This window comes from Xenopus laevis, chromosome 4L (assembly GCF_017654675.1).
Source record: "Xenopus laevis strain J_2021 chromosome 4L, Xenopus_laevis_v10.1, whole genome shotgun sequence".
NCBI lineage: Eukaryota > Metazoa > Chordata > Amphibia > Anura > Pipidae > Xenopus > Xenopus laevis.
The window spans coordinates 38,820,419-38,848,134 of NC_054377.1; the positions used below are offsets into that span (position 1 = coordinate 38,820,419).

A 27,716-nucleotide genomic window follows, 5' to 3' on the forward strand; every position below is an offset into this window, starting at 1 on the left:
CCCAAGAACTGAACTGAATACATTCATAAGGAACTGAATTACACCTCTGAAATACTTTACATAAATGTATGCCCACCTTGTATGTCGACCTTGCCCAGCGGGACCATGTACCTGCTAAGATTTTTCACTTCAAAAACTCATACTTGATGTACCCAGTATAGTCTTATGTATAGCACCATGGGTTCTGGAGGAACGTTATTTTTTTTCTACTATGGACTGTATTACTGTATATGGCTGAAATGACAATAAAATCCACTTCACTTGACTTGTTGAAGTGTTCTACCAGTTTATACCCTTTTCAGGGGTTAAGTGAAACTTTTATTTAGCAACACAAAAATGCCATCCTGAAAACAATAACTATATTCAATTTTGTAAACACTGCACATATTTCCATGACTCTAATCAGATCTAATCAGACCAGAGTTTCCAAATACTTTGAGTGTGATTTAAATCTGTCATTCAGAGATCCACATTTATAAAGCCTGCAGGAGACACTTGGTTGAAAAATGAAAAATATTGCCCCCTGATATATGCAATCTATTAAAGCTCAAAATTAAAATGCAAATATATTTTCATTAACACTACTGTTACGATCATGTCTCTACCACCATAGATAAGGTCACTTCCCAGGATATTTTTTGCTAAATATTACTATGGCAGCAAGGGAACAGAGGTGGCACCAGGAACTGGTCGAATTGCAAAACTTGAGTCAGCAAGCAATGATTTTCTTCCCCTTCAGCTAGGAGGTTGTTTAATGGAATAAGCACACACACACATATCTGACTGAAGCCATGTTACTTGTGAAAACCAACCTTCCCGGGCTCACAGTTTTATTCAATCCTTTCCTTACCTTGTTCCAAAACCCACCATTCACAATAGCAAAAAGTGAGGATGGGGTTGGTTATATTGTGGGGCATATTTATTATGCTGTGTAAAATGAAATTTGCCGAAAAAATTATGTAAAAAGTTGTATAAATATCACATGGTGTGTGTAATTTTACGCCATGCGAATGCCAGATTTGCCGTCATTATTTTACTTGCTTCTGGCAGAAGTCACTCTAAGAAAAAAAGCGTGCATATTTTACTTCATTTTTTACAAGGCAAATCCTGGTAATGTGTGGCATATTATCCAGCCTTTTTTACACAGCATAATAAATATGAACCTGTAAATAAAAAGGTGGGTTGGGAAATGGTCCCTACAACACTGACAAACTATTATGGTTTCTTTTCTATCTGTGGTATCAGTTATGTCTGAGTGAAAAAATACACATATTTATTTTCTGAATTTCAAAAAAACACAACTTAATGTGCTTATGTAAAAAGGGGTTATATTTTCCTTTTAAGCAAACATTTGAACTTGAGACATGTATTTTCAACCTCAACTGCTACATAAATATGTATGTAATTCACTGTGTTTTTATTCTAAATCAAGCAGAATTTTGATGGCAGCCCTATTTGCATTGCTCGAGTTAACAGCTGTAGGTTAGGAAATTGGGCACTGCGTATCTGAAAGAGTTAACCTTTTATGAGAAGTATAGTGTATGAGTTCTTTTGTATTTTACAATTTTTTGTCTTTAGAGTATTTTAGAGTATTTTATACTCATAATATTGCATTACTAGGATGTCAAATTTGAAACAATAAAAATGTTGAAAAGTAGAGTTGCAACTGCTGTGCAAAAGAGAAGAGTGAATACTTGGCTGGTAGAGAGAAATATATCTTGGATCTGATCTACCAACAGAAGAACACTAAAAATGGCATTATTGTTAAAAAAGGACATAATTAATTCCTTATTATCACTTGAGATCCCCTACAGCTGCATTGTCCAATTACCTTGCTAACCACCTGTCAGACCTGCAAACTTAGTTTGGGATTACCTCCTAGGCAATGCTGGGTCCGATGCTCCGTCAATTCGGCCAAGGAATCAAAATCCTGCTGGCAGTTATCGCAAGTGTAAATTGATTCATCTTCCAGCTCCTCTTCCTCAATTCTCTCTTCCTGGCTGGTCATGCTGTTGCCATCTTCCAAAGTTTGACCCTCTCCATCTGTCTCTCTATCCAGACCCCCTGCAGAAACAGAAAAAACAAAAAAATTATACTATAAAATAGAAACTTTTAGAAAACATCAAATTAATTATTTTCTTTCTGTTAGAATTTAAATATAGGCTGACTAGACCAAGGCCGCTTTAATAACAGGGTAAAGGGGGCATCTGCCCAGGGCCCACTGACAGATGTATGATTTTATTTTTTTTTCATATATTAGTTCTTGTGCAGGAGTTTTTGTTTTTTGATAGGGGGCGGAGGAGAGCGTAAGGAGGAGGAAGCCTGAAGCAAAAGTGCAAAGGCAGGGCAGAGATTACTTTGAATTTCCCGCCCCCCATCCTGGTTTCCTTTGGAAGCGGAGAAAAATAACATTGTTCCTGACTGCAGATTATGTTAGGCTGACAGATGGTAAATACTCTTGACTTGGAGGCTCCCCCCACACGAATGATCAGGACAGAGACTCTCTGTCAGAATGCTGGTAAGAATAACTGCTCCAGCTTTATTAAGGTGGCCATACGATTTGGCCAAATGAGTGGATCTCTCCCCGATATGCCCACATTGAGGTGGGCGATATTGGGCTGATCAGATCGTGGGCCCTATTGATCAGATCGTGGGCCTAATATCCAGCCTAACAATGGCTGTTTGTAGGAGGAGAATTTTAATCCTACAATAGAAGCAATGCTCATGACTGTGCAAGGTTGCTGAAAGTAAGAATGCTAGAAGGCAGATAAGAAAAACAAATGTACCAGGCGTAAGTGCTTTAAAAAATACATGTTTTTGATCTATAAAACTAGATATATTGGTTATTGGAACAATCTAGATAATTAGGGCTTTCCACATTAGTTGTATTGTCAGCACAGAGACATCAACTTATAAATGAGGATGTCCAAGTGTGTTGCAGAAGGTGGGCACTGGGAGTCCCCCAAATGCCCCTCAGGCTCTTCCAGGTAACTAAATGCTCACTGTAAGGGCACTAACGAAAGGTTAGTTTGAACAAAACAAAAACAGGGGAATGCCGGTCATGAGGAGGGGGACCAAAACCTAGTAACTCCTAAGAAATCCTGAGGAGTAGACAGGTATGTCAGCAGCGCTGGACTAGGGTAGCCGGTCTGCCACCAATTAGTGCCCAACAGAATCCAGCCCAAAACCCACACACCATGTTTGACCAGGCGTTCACGTGCCAATGTTCTTGGACCAGTGGAGCCCCTTAGGGTTTTCGCCGGGTGCCCATAGCAGGCAAGTCTAGCACTGCTAGGTATAAAATATTCATTTTTTTTTTTTTTGGTATATCTGTAGGCATATAGAGCACTATATCTTGTTTCAGCAGTGGATTAACACAAAAGGTTATCCTAAAAAGAAAAGACACCATGTTGCTGAGTTAATTAATGTTCTGCCCAGAAAAAGCCCTAAAGAAAGGAAAATAACATGTTAGAAGACGGCTGGCACCGAGTGCAAATTCTGTTACTTAAAGGGTTAAAGATCTTACCCAATGAAGATAGCTAGCAGAAATATCTACAATAAGAAAATGCTCTTCAATGCACTTATGCAAGTTATATTTGCATGCTTCTTCTCCTTTGATCTGACTAAGTTCTGCGGCATCCTGGGCATGCATTTTATAAATATTGCTGCAGGTTAATGAGTGGTGGAAGGGAAAAAGGCAACACAAAGGGTGGAATATGCGGGGGTTGGGCAACACCATCGATGAACGGAGAGTGGGAGGGGGAGAGGGATAAAGGGAGCAAGACAGATAGCAGATTGATGGTGGATGGAGAATGGGAGTGGCAGAGGGCACAAGACCAGAGAGGGACATGGGTGGGAGAGACAGAGGGAGCAAGATTGTAATTTGATAGCTGGAGGGTGGAAGAGGCAGATGGAGCAAGACAGAAGAGTGATAGGGTGTGGGAGGGACAGAGGGAGTGTGACCGGAGATGGAGGGGGAGAGGAAGAGGGAAAGAGACACAGATGGAGCAAGACCAGAGATGGAGGGGGGAACAGATGAGGGAGAGAGATAATAAGGGAGAAAGTGGCAGAGGGCATAAAACCTAAGAGGGGCAGAGGGCGGGAGAAAGAAGGAAGTGGGAAGGAAAGACAGCAAGACCGGAAAAGGAGGAGCAAGTGACCCTGCAGAGTGAATGAGGAAGTGGAGGAAGACAAACGTGAGGTAGACAGGCAGGAGGAAAAGCTGGTTGGAGAGTGCGGCAGTGACAAATGCTGTCTCATTACGTTATAAACAATGCATTCTGGATTAAGGATATAAATTACAGTCTGGCCCATAGGGAATTAACTGATCTGTAGATTATAGGGATATTATTAAAATACAGAAAATCAGGAAAAGAGCAATGAAGGGTGACGAAGGTCTTTGTTAAAGGGGTGGTTCACCTTCAAGTGAACTTTTAATATGTTATAGGCTAATTCTAAGCAACTTTTCAATTGATCATTATTTATTTTTTTTATAGTTTTTGAATTATTTGCCTTTTTCTGACTCTTCCCAACTTTAAAGTGGGGGTCACTGAAAAACAAATGCTCTGCAAGGCTACATATTTGTTGTTATTGCTACTTTTTATTACTCAATTTTCTATTGAGGCCTCTCCTATTCATATTCCAGTCTCTTATTCAAATCAATTTATGGTTGCTAGGGGAATTTGGTCCCTAGCAACCAGATTGCTGAAATTGCAAACTGGAGAGTTGTGAAATAAAAAGCTAAATAACTCAAAAAACACAAATTATAAAAAATTATCACACTCTACATCGTACTAACAGTTAACTCAAAGGTGAACAACCCCTTTAAAGAAAGGCTGATCAAGTTAATGTTCATACTGAGGAAGGGAGCTGTACCCATGTCAGAGTGAGTCTGTGACCCCTCAGTAGTTTGTGATCCAATTCCTGGCCATCCCCGGTTCTCCTTGCATCTCACATCTGTTCCAGACTTAGTGGCAACACTGGTGTGGTGCCAGAGGGTCCCATAGGACCCTATTTATGCCACTGCCTCCAGGTACCCTCTTTCCCTTTTTCAATGTTTCAATTATGGTTTCTTAAGCAAATCCATAAACTCAGTAAACGGACAGCAGCCCAGAGAATTTGCTGTGAATCAGCAGAAAATATTATGGGGATAGGCGCTACTGCTGCGGCTTTTAGACAGTAAAGCGATACTGTCATGAGTTTTATGGTGTAATTTATAATACTATATTTTACTGAATACATTGAAACCATTTCCTTTTAACATTTACAGTTTTATCCTAAATTCATTAAATATAATTCTTCAAGATTTAATAATGCTGTTACAGACAGCCAGGGCTGTTTTAACAATCATTGGTTTTCGCTGACAGCGGGGAATGTCAAAATTCACATCCCCATACACTGTAGCCCTTAGGAAAACATCAGATGGGGAGCTTTTTGGTCCATAGGCAATTACACTGATGACAGGCAATAAAGCACCCAAAATACCTTTGAGCTGTTCACTATATAAATAAGGTTGCATAATTGCATGAAAATTTTATCAAAACATTAGTAAGAAAATCGAATTTTCATGTTCTTTTCTAAATTGAAAAAACAAAAATCTTAAATATGTTCTTTGTTAGTGTAAAAATGTGAAACAAAAACAACTGATACGTATTGGAAATCATAAATCAGTTGTAAGAGGAGAGCTAACTACATATCACACAACATGTTTCGGGCCTTGCCCTTTCTCAACGTATTGGAAATCGCATTCTACTTATTATTTCTAGAGTCTGCCAAATTTTTAATTAATGCTGCACGATCGTGGAGTGCTCTACCTGCAAGGTATCCACTTGTTGAAAGTGGCGGGTGCTCAACCAGAAGTCCCCTTCCTTGCACTGGGACATAAATCAGTACAGACAAAATCCAGAAGCCCTTTTGCATGCACATTGACTCATATATAAACTTGATTCTGAGTTTCCGAATTTTATGTCTGAGTTATATATTTTAACTACAATACACCGGTTTTCCAAAAATTCAAGCATCAGTGCCATCACTCTCTAATTACCAAGTCTTATGCACAAGTTGCAGCAAAAATCTTTTGTGCGCAAATGTTGCTACTTCCACTACATGGTGCAACCCTGCAAAGTAAAGCCTTGATGCATTGGACACAAGTCATTTTCAGACACAACATGCTATGGGAATAAGAATTACCACTCCCTGGCTCAATGGGACCTTGAACTTTGCAATTAAACTAAATTCCTCAGAACAGGCAAGCTTGCCACAAAATGTTGGATAGCATTTTTAGGTTCAAACAGCTGTATGAATAGTGGGAAAACGAACACTTTTTCATCTTAGCGATTTACAATTGCACTGATTTGTAAATAAGCAGTAGTGGCCAGGTTGAAATAGAACTCAGTGCTCAGGATATGAGCACTGAAAAGCAGCAATGCAACTATGCTGCACATCATCATACCTCCCAACATTTTGGAAGTAAAAAGAGGAAGAAAATTTTTTGCGCACGTAACTCAGCGAAATTTGGTGACCACACCCCCTAATTACCATGTTCATTTTACAAAATTTGGCAGGTTATGAAAGTTTGAAAATAATTCTCCTTATCTAAACTGTTTTTTTGTGTCTCAAAATTGTTACAAAGTTTCTTATTTGCACCTGTTAGCTGTTCTGTGCTCTCTGCTAAAAGCCACTTTGTTTCTTTTTCTGGCTGTTCCTTTCAGAGAAAATAGGGACAACTGCAGGTTGAGCTGTCAAAAGAGGTACTGTCCCTCCGAAAAAGGGACAGTTGGGAGGTATGCAATATCCCTAACATGTGAATTCTACTAATTTTATTCACATTCAACATTAATAAAACAAAATTAGCTGACCATACAGCTAAAGTAAAATCCAGTTCAATGTTGTATGCATAAATATAGGCTGAAGCAATGTCGATTGTACAGCTCTCACCCAAGAAATGAAGTTCATGCACAAATGTAATTCATGAACATTAAATAAAAGACCGCAGAGGATGAAAAATATAATATTGATAAATCATGAGAGAATAGTTCTCAAAGCAGCCATGTAAAATAAATTTTTATGAACATCTGTTATAGTGAACTCTCAGCCTATAACAGCCTTTGTTTTCATTTAACCAAAATTATACATAATATTAAACCTACACCTGTCTATGTGGCAATAAAGAGGTTAAAGCAAAGTATTAACATAATGCCTGATTAATTAATCTAATTAGAATTCTGTGTTTTGTGCAAACACTGGGAGAAGCTTTCAAAACACAAAATATCAAAGTATTTTAATTGGGCTCATCAGCATATGATGAACACTGCTTATTTCCCTCTGTCTCTAGGGGCACCTGTAAAAGGTGGGAACAGACAGCTTACTAAAACAGACACCACTGTTATGCTATAGTAATGACCCTGTCCCTCTAATGAAAATAAGAAATGCTGTTATTTTAGTAATTAAGCTTGCAAACAGTTGTTAAGAGGATGAAATTAGATGTATTTGCCCACCATTCTCTTGCTGATGAAGCATCCACTATATGGAAAGTGTTCTAATTAACCCTAATTTGTTTGATGTGCACTTTTGGATAAGTAGTTCCCTCTGCACATGCCTATGTAAATTGTATAAGTAATAATTAGCACTTTAAACTAGCCTTTTCTGCCATGACCCAAAACTCTTTACTTTTGTGCTTAAGCATTTGATTCAGGGTCAATTAAGATAAAGCAAATAACAGTAAAATACACATTAAAAAGATATTAGTTTAGTAATATACAAAAGTGAGCAAAAAGTTGGCAGTGATAAGAAAAGCCATTTGGACAATATTTTTTTTTCTACCCTCCCTCTATTTAGGCTAATCAGCACAGGAATTGTCAGGAACAGCCAGGAATCGAACCCTGGTCCCTGTTGTTGGAAGGTTCTGCATTACCAGGATGAGCCACTGGAGGATCTCTGTCCTCATGTTAGACACTGCTCTGGACAGACTTGAAATATATTCTTTCTCCCCTGCTTCATTATCCACATGTGTCTTCCATTCCCAATTAATGACCCTTTATAAGCCTGTCCCTGCCCTAAGATCCTGGCTTGATTATCTGAGCTCCTGAGCCCGATCCAGCCCCTTACTTGCGATTCCTGACTCCTGTGTCCCCTGCCTGGTTCCTGTGTTCCCTGCCTCGACTCCTGATTCCTGATTCCTGTTCCCACCTGGTTCCTAATTCCTTTCTCTGTGGATTCCCTGGTTTGACCTTCGGCCTGTTATCTCGACCCTGCTTGAACGCTGCCTGCCTTTGACCTTGCCTTCTCTTTGGACCTTGCTTGCCTGCCCAGACCTTCTCCGCCTGTTTATTGGACATTGCTTTGCCTTTACCCAGGTTGTATCTTTCAGTTTATACTGTTATTGATATTTCATTCATCTCCATTAAAAACTCCTTTATCATAACATGGCTTTTGCTGTTAAACCTGCAGTAAATGTGTATCACCTGGGTTATCCAGCATATAGGCTCCATTCATCAGCACCCAAACCTGACAGAAATTAACTATATAAATTATACACTTATTTTACAAAAACAACAAAACATGAGATTCTGTCATGTATTATATAGTGAAGCTTTTATCACTAAATTACACAGTGTACAACTAATTCAATCTACAATTTGAGGGTAATGGCTGCCGTGAAGATTTGTCGCCTGCAATCAATTTACACTATTGCGGGCAACAAATCTCCCAGAAATGCTTCTCCACTGGCCATAATTGAAAACGCTGGTGGTAAAACCTACGTGTCTCAAAGTCGCCAGAAGTTTCCTTGCGAGGCAACTTCAGAAAAACAAAGTGATGCATAGGTTTTGCACATCGGGATTTTGATTATTTCCATGTGATAAGCATTTTCAAGAGATCTATAACCCGCAGTAGTGCAAATTTAGTGCAGGCAACAAAATCTCCCTTTTGCCCACTACCCAAAAATGTTATTCTTGAAATAAGTGTATTTTTTTGCAGTTGTATTACTGTTGTGTAGGCAGCCATCTCAGGTCAAGTTGCCTAATCCTGTGCTTTCACTTTGACAAGACAGGCATCCAACCAACTTGCTATTAGGAGTGATTAACCCTATCATGGTAAATATGCTTACACATAAAATCACCATGCATTAACTAGTTCAACTTCAGCCTAAAAAGATGATCATTCCAAAATCTTCTTTACAGACCAAATACTGGCTCACAACAGTTGGGCAAAGAGAAAATCATGTACTTTTACAATTTGCATGCTAATTGACAACTCTTTGCTTCCCTTTGACACAGCAGCAAACCTTGCAAGACTAAAAGGAAGAAGGGAAGTAAGGAAGCTAGGTAGTACAAAGGGACACAATGCACTTCCAATGCCCTGTATATAACTCTGTCATGCAGAGCTGAGTCTAGGAGCAAGAAATCCTATTGAGGCAAATCAGTGAAGGATCAAAGCCCTTAGCAGTGGATCTTTATAAATGGGCCCTATAGATTTGCATTTTGAATTATTTTAAGGGCCATGTTTGTGAAAAGAATTGTTTTCTCTCAAGTGACACAGAAATTGCCACTTACAGCCAGATGTTGAAAATGCCAGATTGTTGGGTAATAGAAAAGAAAGCACACATATTCAGCATACACCTGAAAATTAACAACACTGCCCAAAAGTCTTTAAAACTAGCCCCTGAAACTGATTAAAATGTTCTCCAGGGTTTTCTATTTGCCGGGGCACTGGGTAAACCATGATTTTCCACCCCTCTGCAGAGAAATCTAATCGCCGCTTCATTATTACTATTATCTAATTAAAAAGGCTTCCCGGGCATAATTAGTTTCAAGGCAGGTAAGCGTATTCTCTTTAAGAGAACAATCTGCCTCTGAGAACATTATTTTTATCTACAGCCGGAAATAAGAATTTCTTAAGATAAAACTGCATCCCCTTCAGGGATGGAAAGGAGCACAGTGTGAAGAAAATGTAATCTCATCCATGATTCACAAAAGAAAATGATGGGATAGAATCCAACTTTTAGAAAATAAAGGAGTATTTTATCTATAGAAGACTTTTTACTAGACAATCAGCAGAAAGTATGTTAACACTACACTATGATTTAAAATGATTTGATCCTACCTCTTACTGAGAAAGCATTTCTATTATTTTAGGTCAAAGCTGCATTTTTCTGCCCAGAATTCCAAATACTATCCCATCCTTGAATCACTAATGTTTTACGAACAGCAAAGAATAGCAAAATCTTACAGTTATATGTTGCCTTTAAAAGGCATATGAAATATATGGTTGTGATAACCAATGTTAGGATAGATGGGTCAGGATAAGGATAGTAGTGTTTGGTAAAATTGGTAAATCACTGGTTAGCATACAGTAAGTGTGGGAGAAAATGTAAGTTTTAGCAATGTGGTCAAAATTAATGCAGGTTTAGACTATAGGCTTGGAAAAGTGAACATTTGAAGACCTAGAAGTATCCAAATAAGAAAGAAGCGAGAGTTCCCAAGGCAGGGTGCAGCATTTGAAAAGTCCTGGATGGTGGTGAAGACATAATGAGTGAGAAGGACAGAAGGAGATTGTGTGCAGATCAAAAATTACATGTTTAAAGTATTAGTCCATCACTAATGTGCATGCAAAAAATCTTTTAATCTCTTTTTCTCTTGGGGGACATCATAGCTGAGCTATGTAACATATCAAGACAAAGTTTATTGTGCTAGGAAACAGACAATTGTATGAATATTTTGTGGTTATGCCTATAAGAGGCTAAATATTGGAATAAGGCGACTTTGAGTATTCAGGATAAAGGTCCCTTTCCCCAAGATACTTTCACCATAAGTCTGTCTTGTGGGTATTATAGATGAGAGAGTACCAGCCAATGCAAAACAGGACTTAATGAGAACCCTACTGTTTCATGCAGAGAAAGCCAAAATCTACTACTCATATACAGTAAATGAGCTATTTAACTAGTGGTTGTCTGATTAAATATCATAAAACATGGGCTGAATGGATTGAAGCCACATTCTAGTGATAAGATGGCCAGTCAACACCAAACCCTTAGCTTTCCTGTGGCAAAATCCTAAGGAAAAACAGGTCGAAAAAAGAATGCAATACAAATTACTAATACAATACATTCACCCAAAACATTCTCTACCTCAACAGTGCTAATATTATGTAACATTCTTTGTAAAGTAAGTTACAAAACCATTTGAATTCCTTACAAAGTAACGTTTCTATCAGTAGTATAGTTTATGAAGCAAATACAGATTGTGACACAGAAGTGCAAGCAAAAACCATATTTGATTTAAAAGTATGTAAAGCCCCTTCATGGTTTGGTGTGGATCTGAATTTTTAAAAAAACAATAATAAAAAAAATATCTTCACCAAATTCACCTTTATGTAGTTGAACATCATTCAATTTAATAAATGAAGGCAATGCCCATAAATATGTATTAAGAACATTTATTGAACAGCAAGAAAAAAAAAAAACACTTGAAATGAGAAAAACATTGTAAAATAGAACAGTACCCTAAAAGAGTGAGTTAACATACTCTTTATTAAAAGATGTAGAAGCAGGTAGCTGAATGTGGGTGAAGGCCATAGATAATGACCCAGGCAGAACTACACAGATTTCTAACAAATTGTAATTTTGGGGGGCTAACACCTGAGGATTTGTCTGTTTCGCTACTACTACGACTGCACGCCTGCAAGCTAATTTACTAAACGGCGGAGTGGACCTACTCTAGCGCTACTTCACACCCTTACGCCAGGCGAAGTTGCGATATGGTCGAAGGGACTTAACTACGCTAATTCACTAAGTTGCAGAATTTCGTGAACGTTACCTCTTGCGCCAGACTTTACTTCTCCACCTCAGACCAGGCGAAGTGCAATAGAGTAGATAGGGATTGCTCAAAAAAATTAGAAAACATTTATTAAGGTTCCCTGGCCTTGTGTAGTGTAATGTGTTTTCTGCTGCATATTAGTCCATTGTACTTTCACTAGTGTAACTTCGAGCTGCTGATCGTAACATCGCTAGCGCAACTTCGCAAACAATCGGTAACTTGTGCGCAACTTCGGATCTTCATGAATTTGCACAGCCCTGGCGAAGTGCAGCGAAGCCAACGCTGGCGCAACTTGAAGGTAAGTAAATTTGCCCCTATGATTTTTTTCACACACATTAATATTGTTTAGCAGGTTCTAACTATAGTCCTTTATGCCCCCCCAAACAAATGTAATTTAATTTGGTAAGAATGTGTTATTGCAGATGACTTGGCTGCCATCTGTGGTCAGCTTGAAAAGCCAATTGCCTTGTCTCTAAAAAAAAATTATTAAATAATTTATTGAGTTTCACCAAAATATAAGTCACATCTCAATAAAAGTGAGACACGAGATAGCAAGAAAAACTAAAGAAAAAATATATTTAAAAAGAAACCTATTAATCTGGTATAAACAAATAAGTCTATAAAACATAATAACTTACAAGAAGATTTTCACTGAAAATGGAAATACCAAAATAGAACTTAATTGAGACCTTAAGTATTAAATGATAACTAGTAGCACATGCTTCCCCTAAAATTATACTAAGGAGCATTAGGCTGACCCACAAATACTATTAATATATAGATCCTATTTTGATAATTTGGAGAGAATGTATGTTCTCAGCCTCAATATATTCAAACTTAGTTTTAAGTTAACACTTACCGGTAAAGCAAGTAGCTCCTTTTGTTTCCATCTCCATGCAATAAGTAGTCTAGCCACAGCTAAAATATGGATAGCTAAAAATATATGTGTAGATTTCAAAAAAGGCATATCTAAATTCAATAGCATTCTGGCTGAAACAGCAATAGTGTAATGGTAAAGCTCCTAAAAAAGATTAAATATACTGACCAAGGGGGGCGTGGCATGGCAGCCTAAGAGGGCAGACGTGTACAGATAGAGCTCCACTGATAACTCATTCTGATATTACCCTGATATCCTCGACTGGGCCGATTGTCGCCTGGGATATTGTTGGCATTGCCGTACTGTACCACCGGAGCTGATGGGAGGCAAAAGCGGTCCCCGCAACAAGACCGAAACCGCACAAAAACTCAGTGCGAACGCAAGAGAGCAGAAGCAAGATGGCGGTGAGGAGCCGGTGCGGCCTACCACGCCTAAAGAGCAATCGCAAGCCTCACAACAACCTGCACCAGATTTGCCGCTTACTCAGGTACTCCCAGCGATAGCGGAATGCCAGGCAACCCTGATGGCCACGTTTACCAACAAAATTGACGAGTTGCGCACAGAGTTCTCCATACTGCATCAAGACACTCAAAACATCAGAGAATGCACAGCGGAGGCAGAATCCCGCATTAGCATTCTGGAAGACTCATGTGCCCCACTGCGGGAGGAAGTTTCACAACTTCGTACCCAAATTAAACAAGCAGTCGCACACATGGAGGATTTGGAGAACCGGCACAGGCGCAACAATGTGAGAGTGGTGGGCCTACCGGAAGGAGTCGAGGGCCAAGATCCTGAGGCCTTCTTTACGGAATGGCTGAAACAGCACTTGGGTGAGTCCACCTTCTCCTCCTTTCTGGTGGTTGAGAGAGCCCATAGGGTCCCAACTAAGCCAGCACCACCGGGGGCCCCCCCGCGCCCATTCCTGGCCAAATTATTGAATTATAACGACCGTGATGCAGCCCTATCGGCGGCAAGGCGCATTGGTGATATACAATACCAAGGCAAAAAAATCTCACTCTACCCAGACTTTTCTACTGGCATACAGAAAAAGAGGGCCACTTTTGTTGGCGCCAAGAAACGACTCAGAGATAATAACGTTCCATATGCAATGCTTTACCCTGCCAAGCTGCGGATACAGGCAGATGGAAAAAACCTTTTTTTCACTGAGCCACAAGAAATAAACGATGGATGGGAAAGGCCTGAAATAAGGGTGCCACCCTCATGATCGTATTGCCGCGGTATGCTACGCATTTGGCTTGCTCGGAGTGGGGTCTCTTGTTTCCTGTGTTCCCCACACAGTACCCACTCAGTTGCTTTTTCTCGTACGGCTTTGGTCTTGTTCAGCCCAGTAGGATATCCCGGAAGGAGCCAGGACATGTCTGTTCCCATAGGGAAGGTTTGGCCTGCCTATAGGATATATTGAGGGGAATATATATTGTTAAAGTTAGGGGTAGTATCTCTATTTTGATGATACCGGGTGGGATTGGGTTACTTATGGGATGTTTAGTTAGATTGTTTTACTATGTTTTTTTATTGAATGTAATTGCCATATGTACTCTTACTGCCATAGCTTCCACAGACGGGTGTCTGACAAGGTGGATTGTAATTTCACTGGTGACTGAGACTTGGTTGCACTTCTGTCCCCCCAACCTTCCCAATTGGTTCCCTGGTGTTGACTGCTCCCCCAATTTAGCATGGAAGGGCGACTTAAGCTAACTTCCTGGAACGTGAGGGGTCTCAATGACAGAATTAAGAGGACGGTTATACTCAAATATCTTAAAGATCACAACACTGACGTAGCCCTGTTGCAAGAGACCCACCTCACTGGTAGCAAAATTATGTCCCTTAGGAAGGTATGGGTGGCTCATCACTATCATGCTCACTACTCCTCCTATTCGTCTGGCGTAGCTATTCTGATACGAAAGGGAATCCCGTTTACGTTTGAAGTAGTGCAGTCGGACCGAAAGGGTCGCTATCTTATTCTGCATTGTATCTTAGCACACTGTCCAATTACTATAGTCTGTATTTATAACCCACCTCCATTTGACATAGATCTACTCAATCAAATTGCAGCCAAGATACAGAGCCCTGACCCCAGACCTATCATTCTCGCGGGCGACTTTAATGCGGTGCCTGACACACGGCTTGATTGCCACCCCCCTGAAAAGAGACGAGCCTCTGGGCTACAGGCGTGGTCTGAAGCTCTGGGTCTGACTGACCTCTGGAGGTGGAAGCACCCTAGAGACACACAATACTCTTGTTATACCCCGGCTAAATCAGCTATGTCCCGGATTGATCTTATTTACTCCACTGCTGATCTTCTGGGCAGGGTCGTGGGAGCAGATTTTCTCCCCCGTCCCTGCTTAGACCACTCGCCCATACAGATAACACTTCAGCTGGGCCGACCCCCCTCACAGAGTCAATGGAGATTGGGAGGGCGCAGGGTTGCAACTCCAGACCTACAGACAGAATTTCCCATACATCATGCTGAATTTTGGCTTCATAACCTGACTGAATGTGACTCGAACATAACGTGGGATGCATACAAAGCATACACTAGAGGTGCATACATCTCGATGATCAAGACATACCGGACTAGGTATAGGCATAATATAGGGGTGGCGGAGATGGATCTAGCTCAAGCGGAACAAGGTCATGCGAATAACCCCACACCAGATACACAAGCCCGCTTAGACTCGACTCAACGTAACCTTAGACTTCTACTTGTAGATGCCACTAAAAGATATTTCACTAACAGAGCACATCAGATGTATGAACATGGAGATACCAACGCACGACACATAGCTTTCCTAACTAAAGAGCTGCGTCCGTCTACCTCCATCCCACACTTAACAGCGGTGGATGGCTCGGATCTTACTGATCCGTCTGCAATAACTGCTCTCCTTGCAGAGTACTATACTCAACTGTACTCCTCCAAGCTCAATAAATCGGAGGTTGAAATCAGACGATACTTACACCTGATTACTCTCCCCACTTTAGACAATGACCAACGTACGGATCTTAATGCTGACTTTACTCTAGAGGAAATAGAGGATGTCATCACCTCATTTCCGAATATGAAAGCCCCTGGCCCTGACGGACTGCCCGCAGAATGGTACAAAACCCATGTTAAACTGTTAGCCCCAAAACTATTGGACCTGCTCCATTCAGCCTCACGATCAAAAATTCTTCCACCTTCATTCTACCAGGCAACGATAACGCTGATTCTTAAACAGGATAAGGACCCATCACAGTGTAGCTCCTATAGGCCCATATCACTTCTTAACATGGATGCGAAAATACTCACCAAATTGCTAGCTAACCGCCTTCAGCGGGTAATCAATCACCTTATACACCCAGACCAGGCGGGATTCATCCCCAATAGATCCACCTATACTAATGTTAGACGCCTATACCACAATCTATCCATCACACATGACAACTCCAACATAAGGGTGATAGCCTTTCTGGACACAGAAAATGCTTTCGATACTGTGGAATGGGCATATCTTTTCGAGGTGTTATCTAAATTTGTCTTGGGTGCTAACTTTATCGCCTGGATTAAAATTATTTATGACTCTCCCCAGGCTTCGGTGCTGGCTAATGGGCTGCTATCCACACCCTTTCGTCTGACTCGAGGTACTAGACAGGAGTGCCCCCTTTCCCCCTTATTGTTCGCAATGGCAGTTGAACCCCTTGCTGCCATGATTAGGGATGACCCCCGGGTACAAGGGCTCCGAGTGGGCAATAGAGAAGAGAAGATATCCCTTTATGCGGACGACACTTTGATTTACCTAGCGGATACCAATCACTCCCTTGATAATGTCTTACAATTGGTGAAGCAATTTGGGGAGTATTCCGGTTTACGTGTTAACTGGAATAAGTCCAGCATCTTTCCTATAGACCCTAACCCGTGCCCCAGAATAGATCTGCCACTGAAATGGGTTACGGAAATGAAGTATCTTGGCATAACGGTCTCCCTTGACAAATCTAGCTATACTAGATTAAACTTGCAACCTATCTTAGCGACTCTAAAAGCCAGAATCCCTACGTGGGCGATGTTGCCCCTGTCCTTGGTGGGTCGTGTGAATCTCATTAAAATGTTATGTCTGCCTAAATTGCTTTATGTATTGGCTAATGCTCCAACCTATGTACCTCTCTGCTGGTTCAATGGCATTGACAAGCTGCTTCAGAAACTACTGTGGCCCAACTCTAAACCGAGACTGGCAAGGGCAATTATGCAGGCATCGTGGAACCAAGGTGGTTTGGCACTACCTAATTTTAGGAACTATTATCTTGCGGCTCAACTATCCAATTTGCATCAATGGTGGCACCCCAATCTGGACAATCGCGCGTTGACCCTCGAGAGGCACATCATGGGCTCCGAAGATGGATTACAAACTCTTCCCTTTGCCGGCCCCAGGCCAGGTCACGATTTACCTGATACGACCCTATCCACTTTCAAATGCTGGCAGATTGTGTCAAAGAAGGCATATCTAAACACCAATCAATGGTCCCCAGCGATGCCATTGTGGCACAACAAACTACTAGGTCAATTTCTCCAGATCCCTGATCCGGGCATTTGGGCGACTAAAGGAGTTACAGAACTTCGCCATATTCTTACTGGGAATGCACTTAAAACGTTTGACCAGCTCAAAAGTGACTTTGACTTGCCGAATCACTATTTATTTAGATATCTGCAGCTTAAGCACGCCTTTTCGGCACAATTCCCTGGCAACACGGTGCACCTTAGAGAGCCTCGAATAGAGAAACTTCTTAAACTGGAAGGGCTCCGTCACCTGACCTCTAACCTCTATGGCGGTCTGATGGACTTAATGCCTGATCCACTGGCTAGAGCTAAATCTCAATGGGCTCAGGACCTGGGAGAATTTCCACAGGATGCTTGGTCGGATATTCTCAGCCAAGTGAGAGACATTTCAATACCTGCCAGAGACCGGCTTATTCAAATAAACTTTCTTAACCGCATTTACTACACGCCTGTGAGATTGGCGAGAATCTTTCCAAATTCAACGGACGCCTGCTTCAGAGGCTGTTCGGAGGAGGGTACTTACTATCACATGTTTTGGCAATTACAGAAGTACTGGAAAGATGTTTGGGACTTTTTTCATATCCACTTGGGCCTTCCACATGTTGCCACGCCGACACTAAGTCTTTTGGGTCTTACAGAGGACCTACCCTTAAACACCAGGAACAGACTTTTACTCCTCCAACTTTTATTCTTTGCCAAGAAACTCATTCTCCTCCACTGGAAGGACACTCAGGCCCCCCGGATCGGGGAGTGGAAGCAGCTTGTCAATTCTAATTTGCCACATATAAAGGCAGTATATCTCTAGAAATTGCCCGACTAAATTTGATCTGATTTGGGGCACATGGATGGCGTTAGATAATTTGGTACATACTTGAGCTAGATATTGGTGTGTAGTAGGTTCGGGTCTAACTGTGATGTTTGAGGTTCTGGCGTGGGTTCTGATGAGCTGATAGCAATGTCACCTTGCAATTGTTTCTCCTACCTCCTATATATTACTGACGGACACCGACCATGAGTAATCCTACCTAGGTAATCAGTGGAAGCGTTAATATGTCAATTTTATTTATGTATTTTCTTTTTATGTATGTAATTAAACTTTATTTTCTTGTTTGTTGGAAATAAATAAACAGAACTTGGAAAAAAAAAATATATACTGACCAAATAATGATGGATTTTACCACACTCCCACTAAACAAAAAACAAGGTGTCCACATTACCAAAGTTTTTCCAACACAGATTATCAGTTGAATATGGAAAAATGTGTGTCAAGTGTCATGGTCTAAATGTCATCTCTTCATAAGTTTGGTACTAGTTTCTAGTGTTGTATGAGAAGCAAAACCTGGTTGATCAATGACAATCAAATAATATTGCCTTATACTTGCTGTTTGTGGAATTAGTGTTCAAAGCCTCATTCTCAGTGGTTTAAGGGTCTTAATTCTACACATTTTTAGACCTGGAAAAACTGCTCAATTTTAAAAGGGTTGTTTGCCTTCAAAACACTTTTTTCAGTTCAATTGTTTTCAGATTGATCACAAGAAAAATACCTTTTTATAATTACTTCAATTACTTAATTTTTTTTTTTACTGTTTTAAAGCTTTGGGGCCCAATTACTTAGTTCGAGTGAAGGAATAGATGACAAAAAGTTTGAATTTCGAATGGTCGAATATGGCTACTTCGACCATCGAATGGGCTACTTCGACCTTCGACTACGACCTTCGACTTCGAATCGAACGATTCGAACTAAAAATCGGTCGACTATTCAACCATTCGATAGTCGAAGTACTGTCTCTTTAAAAAATTCTTCGACCCCCTAGTTCGCCACCTAAAACCTACCGAGGCCAATGTTAGCCTATGGGGAAGGTCCCCATAGGCTTCCTAACAATTATCCTGATCGAAGGCATATCCTTCGATCGATGGATTAAAATCCTTTGAATCGTTCGATCGTAGGAATATCGCAAGTCGAAGGATTTTACTTCGACGGTCGAATATCGAGGGTTAATTAACCCTCGATATTCGACCCTAGGTAAATGTGCCCCTTAATGTTCCTATCTCTGGTGTTTCAATGTGGCAGCTCAGTAATTTAGGTGCAGACTCTAAACTGTTACAATTTAGCAACATTTAGTTTATACATTTTTAGCAGCATTTCTGGAGTATTAGCAACTATTGTATTAATTCTGACAGCTGCCTTTAAAGGGGACATATAGCATGAATTTTCACAATGCATCAAACCATGTAAAATAGTGTAAAATAGATGAAATAGTTTTTATTTAAAAACCTTTTGGATCAAAAAACCTCTATATTAATTTGAAAACTGTAAACAGGCCTCCCCTTTGCAACTTCCTGTCCAGGACTCTCCAGTATCTGAGTCTGCAGCTGCCAGCTCTTTCTGCCTAAGCTACAGAACAACACCCAATGAGGGAGGAGTGGGCATGTTTGTGATGTCACAGTATTTTATTCTTTTCTGAGGGCAATGTGTATCGGCAGTTTGGGGCATATTTATTCAGGGTATATTCAATTTGAGTTTTTTCACCAAAAAAAATGTTTTTTTAAAAAATTGATTTTCAAATTGATTGTAGGAGGTCCCCATAGGCTAAAACACCAATTCAGCAGGTTATAGATGGCGATTAGTTGAATTCTTAAAGGGACAGTGCATGATAAATTTCAAAATTACAATTCTGAAATTTTTTTTTTAACTTAAATTTAATTTGGACTATTCCCTAGTAGAATTACACTAATTGTTCCAGAACAGCTGCATTTTACCTTGCAACTTTGTGAACCTGATCATAAATTGTTTCAGAACAGCTGCTTGTATTCCCTTGCAACTCCCTGTGCCTGACCATAAACTGTTCCACAACAGCTGAGTCCACAGAGACTCCTGTCCAGGGCGTCTGTCCCCCCCCCTCCAAATCCCGTACTGCGATGCAGCGCATGTTCGAAAGGGGTCGTGCTGCGCGCACTGCGCTGCATTTTTTTTTTTAGGGCCAGGAGATCGGGAGAGGGGGGTCTGGCCAGTGGGGGCCCATGAGTCCGACCCTAAACTTTCACATTAAGGTATATTGTTATACGTGAATGATCAGGCAGCAGCATAAGACAGCTATGTGCAGACTGGAAATACACAGGACAGAGGATGGGAGGGGAGGAGTTTCCTTGCAGAGTTCAGCCTATCAGTCAGTGCTGTGACCACTTCCTGTGGGAGATTAAAGAGACACCCCCACTCTTCATTTCAGCCTAGCTCCTGATCTGTAAATATCTTTCTGCAACTCTGATATAATGACAGTTTTAGGAGGTAAAATGCTTTCAAACCTTTTTTCTTTCTACATCATTAAATGTTTTGAGGTAGGAAGAATAGTATATCTGAATATGAAGGTTATATAAAATGTCTCCTTTAATGAAACCTAGGGATTCTGCTAAGCAGGGATAAAGATAAGAAATGTTTCAGCTAAATGTATCAATTTAGAATAGTTTAGAGAGTCGTCACCCCCCCCCCCCAGAGCTGCTTTAGAAAGTGAAAAATTACACTTTAGACATCAATATTATAAAAAAGAATACATAGAAAATAGAAAGTAACTAAAAAAATCCTTATTTCTATGAACTATCTGAAACCAACTGAACTGAAAAAAGTGTTGGAAGGTAAACAACCCCTTTAAGGAAAGAATGAATTAGGGATTCGAATGTACCAAGCATCAAGACAGAAATAACATCAGAAATGTGCATAATTCCAGCCACAATTCAGGCATACGGATTGAAATTTGGAATAAAACTACCGGTATGTATAAATGTAATTGATAAATTAAGATATAATCCTAAAATAATTGGATCAGAATGGTAAAGTATCCCAAACTTTTAAAGTATTTAAAAAGTATTTTCAAAGATTTAAGCAATGAAATGTTGGAACTAAAAAAGAATCCATAATATATGAAAAGCCAGAAAAATCAGAAGTGTTATAGCAAAATAAAATATTCCTGTATAGATATGCCTATATAACACCAGCCATGCACTGCATGTTGCATTAACTGCAATTTTTATTTTTGTTTCTTGAGCTGTGTTTCTAGTGGCTTCTGGTTAGGCAATAATCACCATCCCGAACAATGGCTTTTTTATTACTGCATTTTGGGCCATTTTGTTAGGACCCAAAACCATATTCAAAATGGTTTAGATGGGCACCCAAATTCACTCTAAACCAAAGAAATTTCCTCCTAGAACTATACAGGTATGGGACCTGCTATCCAGAATGCTCAGGACATGTGGTTTACGGGACAACTGATCTTTCAGTAATTTGGATCTTCATACCTTAAAGGGGTGGTTCACCTTTAAGTAATCTTTTAGTTTGTAATAGAATTGACGGCCTTTCTGTAATTTGGAGCTTTCTGGGTAAAATTTTTTTTTTAAAAAAACCACACTGCTTTGATGTTCGCAAACAACTCTTCTAGTCACAATTGGATTACGTGATGACGGCGCACCAGCCCAGTACCTTATGTAGTGCTGGATGACCAAAACCAAGATGGCTCAAAAGATCAGAGAGTCAGTCTTAAGGAAAAGAGCACTGCAGTCTGCATTAGTTTACAACAGATCAAGGAGTCTGTCCTGGGGGAGAAATACTGCTGTCTGTCAGAGCTTTCTGGGTAATGGGGTTTTGGATATTGGGTCTGTACCTATTAGCACATGTGTAGACAAATCTGAGACACTTTGCAATTGGTTTTTATTTTTTATGGTTTTTGAGTTATTTAGCTTTTTATTCAGCAATTCTCCAGTTTGCAAGTTCAGAAATCAGGTTACCAGGGTTCAAATTATCCTAGCAACCCTGTATATAAATATGAATAATAAAACATGACAACAACAATAAATGAATAGCCTTACAGAGCATTTGTTTTTTAGATGGGGTCATTGACCCCCATTTGAAAGGCGGGAAGAGTCAGCAGAAGAAGGCAAATGATTAAAAATCTATAAAAAAATAATGAAGTCCAATTGAAAAGCTGCTAAGAATTACCCATTCTATATCATACTAAATTTTAAGTTAACAAATGCTTTTATGCTTTTAAGGGGCAGGCCAGACTATGCAATCTTACTAGCCTTCTGTAGCAACATCTTTTAAATACATAGTATGGCAAGTAAATGTATGGGATCTGTTACTTGTTAAAAAAGCCAATAAAAAAACATTACATTATTAAAACATTTTTAATTACACAAAAAGGAACATCGCAGAGGGTAGGCCACCATCTGAGGTTCCTTTTTGTGTAATTTAAAAAAAAATTATTTGCATCATATTTTGGAGTGAAGTCCAGTTTCTGTGCAGCCTACCATTGAATTGAGAATGTATGACATTACCTCCCCAAGTTGAAGGTCTGGGGCTTGAGCACCTGGACCCCCTGTTAGTATTGGTTAATGTACCTTACTGCTTACAAGCCTTCGATACTGGATATTTTTCTTTCATTTCCCCCCTTCTCCCTTTTTGCCCTCTTATTATTATGTGTACAACAGTTATGCATATTGATGGTGCAATGGTTAACAGTGCTGCCTTGCTGCTCTTGGGATCCTAGGTTTGATTCCAGCCTGGGCAATTCTGCAAGGAATTTGTATGTTCTCCCTATGCCTGCATGGGTTTCCTCCGGGCACCCCAATTTGCCTCCTGATAAAACTGGCCTTAGTGTCTATGAATGTGATAGGGATATCTGACTCTCCACTAGGACTGATGTGAATAACATAATATCTCTGTAAAAGAGATGCAATATATGTAGACATTATATAAAGCATAATAATAATAGATTTCCTTACCTATAATAATACATACTCTGGTAAAAAAAAAAATACCCCTGATGAGCTTACACAAGCAGAGTATAAAGCACCAAAATAAATTCTAAATAATGTATATACAAAAGTATGCCATGAATCATTGTTTTAAAACAGATACATTTAGTACCCATCAGACTAGAAATTGGCTGATTAGCATCAATTATTAAAATAAATAAAAGTGGTGTAGGTACCTGTCTGGTTGACTGTGGATTCCCAATTTAGGCCAAAGTCTTCTGCATCTTCCACTAAAAAAAAGAAACCCATGAAAATTAAGCACAACATGAACACAATAAATGCTCTTTATTTAGTAAAATTAAGGGGCAGATTTATCAAAATGTGAGATTAGAGTTTACCTAAAGTTTACAGAAAAATGTACTCATTTTCTATTCATTCCTATGGGATTTTAGAAGTGTATTTATCAAAAGGTGAAAGTTAGAGTAAGAGTTCACCATTTGATAAATATGAAGTATTGAAGTCTACGTTTTTTTAAAGAGACAATACTTCGATTATCGAATGGTCGAATATTCGAACGTTTTTTACTTCAAATCGAAGTCGAAGTAAATTCGAAGTCGTAGTATCCTATTTGATGGTCGAAGTATCCAAACACTTACTTCAAATTTCGAATTTTTTTAGTTTGAAAATTCCCTCTAATTCACTTCGACCCTTAGTAAATCTGCCCCTTAAAATACTACTTACTTACAAGTATATCTGATTGAAATCTTCATAAGTCATACAACCATTCTTGGTATGGTTTGTATAAAAGCATAAGTGACTCAGGTAAGTAGAATACCATATACCAAAGATTCCTACATCTAGGCAACATTGTATTTGTTTCTCTTGTATTAGCAAGCAACCTAAACTGGTCAAAATGTGCCTTATTCCCCCACACTGAATTATGAAGTCCTGGATGCATTGATCCATGCAAGTGATGTATAGCTTCTGTAGTAAGTACCTTTTATTATAGCACTGCAAGAATATTAAAGTGTATTTACTTATTTTGAAGTGAACATGCTATGTGTACCTGTGCACAGACACAGTAATCATTTATACCAATTCACTCACCCCCATCACAATCAATCACTTTGTCAAACCAAAATCTGATGCACAAAATCAGATTCACAAAAAATTATTTAACCCAGGACCCCCATTGACATTTATTTGATAGATTCGATTTCATCCCTTTTGAAATGTTCTTACAGGGAAATTTACAGCATACAATTAAAATGCCTTAATACTTTCTTTTCACCCTAAAACTTCACTCACACAAAAAAGATAATTTACAACTTTCCTTGCTAGAAAATTCTCTATAACCAGTAGATGAGGGTGGAATAGGTCACTAATTTTCACCTTTATGTATTATTAGAAGGTATATAATTATGGATTCTAAAGCTTGTTGGAGATCAAAACAGAAGCATCTAATTAACAGGAAAGGGTTAAGACTGTGTTGGCGTATTACAGCACAATGAATTTCTGCATCATAGAGGCAATGGACGGCACCTCTAATTGGCAAGAGTGAAGAAACAGACTATTCCATGCACACGAGCTAATTGATGTAATAATACAAGAACAGAAATCAAGGCTACTGCTGCGAGAGAGCAGCAGGAACCAGCATGCAATCAACCAGAGATAGAGGACAAGCGATGTCATAGAGAGCACAAGAGCAGCTGGACCGCGACTAGAAAATTAATGGACAGAGGGAGGAAGTTTACAGACTTTTCTATGCTCTGAGTTTTTATAGAGATGTCTTCACAGGTATACAACTGGTATTCCAACAAAGAGCAAAGAAGCAATCCGGACTATGAAAAGATAAAAAAATTGTTATCTTTCTTCATTTATTTTTTAATCCCCCAGTGTGCCATTACCTTTATGCATTTTGCATTACCAATATGTTTGTTTATATTAGCTGCCAATGGGTTATAACTACTTTATATTTTAAGAACTTTCCACAGCAAAGAGAAATTTAAGTTCAGTAATGTTAAAACCATAAAAAAATTATACCAAAAAAGGACACAGGTACACTTCCAAAGTTACTCACCACAAAGCCCCAGATCCCTAGGGAAGCAGAAATCAATAAAAGAACAACAAGGTGACAGGTAGTTGAGGAATCCACACAGGCAACATAAAATGTAGTAAAAAAAAAAAAAGATTATCCTTTTTATTAAACCGCCACTTTTGTAGCCTTACACATTATGTACTTCAAAGGCAGCACTAGAGCCTTTAGAGCATAAAACATGTAAGGATATAGAGATTATGTCTTAAATGTAGTAAAAAAAATGAATCCTTTATTTATGTGGCCTTTGTAGATTCCTTTACTGTCCATCACTTTGTTTCTTTATGTAAAACCATCAATAAAACAAACAAAGTCTGAATTTCTTTAAATGTATTCAGAGGCAGTAGGAACTTTAGCCCCATATACATTTTATACAGTGAGGGACATTTGTTTCTGGTACCTCAGATAAATTAAGATTCTAAAAAGCAGGTTAATGGAGAAGGTTTCTGCACTGTATACATCAAGTTGAACTAAGAGATCATTTGCATTGCTAAAAATGCTTCAATGCCCTACCTAGTGATAGATATGAGCAGGAAATAGATGTAGGCAGAAGAGGCACATTATTAGGGGGCAGCAGTGGGGGCAGCACTTATTTATCCCTAGTCCAATCCTATAACTGCCTGCCACATCAGCATGCATGTGAGATTATGCATGAACAGGGTTGGGTGAAGAGACTGGATATGAGGCCCCAAGCAGGAGAAAGTCAAGTTGGGTTTAATGAGATTGCAGTGAATAGGAAACCAATTACCTATATGAAAGCAGTTGTTCTGTGCAGTGCTGTTTTTTCTGAAAGCACAGGATCAGGCAGAATGACCTGAGATGGCTGCCTACACACCATTATTACAACTAAAAAAAAAATGTATTGGTTCAAACTTAAAAATTTAAATGGTAGAATTATTTGCAACATACAATGTAATTTAAAGGACCAGTAACATCAAAAAATTTTTTAAAAAATTCGTTACAATACAACAACAAAAAAAACCAAGACAAATTAAAATTTCAAAATTTCAAAATTGCAAAGCCTTTATTAAGAAATAACTTACCGAAACTCCACTTCCTGTCCTCTTCAGAAACGGCGATATGGCGACCATCCATAGTGCGGTGCTGGATTTGTCCTCCCTGGCTAGCGGACGGCTGGATGAAAAGCTGAAGTGCCCGGTGTGTTCCCGCCTCTGGGCGCATCTATCAGCGCAGGAGAGTTACATCGCTCAGATACAAGAAGCGGTGTGCGGCTGGTGCCGGTGTCTGTGTGAGGCGCAAGAGTGAGCGCACACCGACAGCCGCACACGTTTTTCACAGGCAGCAGCAGCAGCAGCACTCGGCCATTCTCATGCATGGATTGTAATCTGCATCGCGCCACTGCTCGGAAGTCTCCTTAGTCCCGCTCTGGGATTGTACCGATTCCCCCTTTTGGTTCCACTCAAATCCCTCATCACCGGGGCTCCCCTCCTCCTCCTCAGGTTTATCATTATGCTTAGCGAGAGTGCCCCAGGCGGGGGGCCCCTGGGTGCTTCACATGCAGGCGGCAGTTGTGGCAGTGACCGGGAGCTGAAGCCGGAGCGATGGAGGCGAAAGGAGGGGACAGGGGAGTGCTGCTGCTGCCTGTGAAAAAAAGTGTGCGGCTGTCGTTGTGCGCTCACTCTTGCGCCTCACACAGACACCGGCACCGCTTCTTGTATCTGAGCGATGTAACTCTCCTGCGCTGATAGATGCACCCAGAGGGGATGAAGAGAGAATCGGCAATGTATGCGATGTCTGTGTGCCCTGCCACCCGCCTGGGGCACTCTCACTAAGAATCGCCTGCTGCTGCAGGGCCTGGTTAGTAGGAGGCTGAGTCCCCGCAAGATCTCCCCAGAGGCACGCTGCTCTGCACAAGGATGTTCCAGGGAACACACCGGGCACTTCAGCTTTTCATCCAGCCGTCCGCTTTCCAGCACCGTCTTCCTGCTGTCAGTATACTGTGGGAGCTAGCCAGGGAGGACAAATCCAGCACCGCACTATGGATGGTCGCCATATCGCCGTTTCTGAAGAGGACAGGAAGTGGAGTTTCGGTAAGTTATTTCTTAATAAAGGCTTTGCGATTTTGAAATTTTAATTTGTCTTGATGTTTTTTTTCGTTGTATTCTAACGAATTTTTTAAAAAGAATTTTGATGTTACTGGTCCTTAAATGATAAAACATACGCATACAAATTATTTTTTAATTTTGCCTGCTGTTTTCAGATTTGAATGCTCAAATAAAAAAAAAAATTCAAAATCTTAAAAAGCAGTAATACTCGTAGAAGCTGCCTTTACAACATCACCTGACAAGACATTCTACAACCTCACTGCCCTCCCCACAAAGAACCACCTGTGCTGCTTCAAATAAAGTTTTGTTCCTCTAGCCCAGTGCTTTCCAACTTCTGTGGTACCATGGGCCAAAATTTTTCAGGCCATATAATGGAGGGCCAATAAAGGAAGCCATTGTTGACCACTCCCAGTTTTTAAACCACACCCACTTTAAACCACACCCATGTTACCACAAGATCATATACACATTAATTGTGGTAGCACACCAAAAAACCAAATGGTTGGTGCTCACTGCAGGGATATCATTTATCACTCATAGGTGAGAAAAGTTGTCATATTAAAGGAGAAGG

General features: G+C 40.0%; 1 protein-coding gene across 4 annotated transcripts in view; it reads right to left on the reverse strand.

The window, feature by feature from the left end:
- The window catches only part of znf423.L (zinc finger protein 423 L homeolog), a 275,238-nt gene that overhangs the window by 214,127 nt on the left and 33,395 nt on the right, over positions 1-27,716 (reverse strand). For all 4 annotated transcript variants that reach the window (NM_001166439.1, XM_018256371.2, XM_018256373.2 and 1 more), the window contains 2 exon segments: positions 1,876-2,064; positions 23,221-23,274. In NM_001166439.1, the coding sequence (NP_001159911.1) occupies positions 1,876-2,064; positions 23,221-23,274 (243 nt within the window).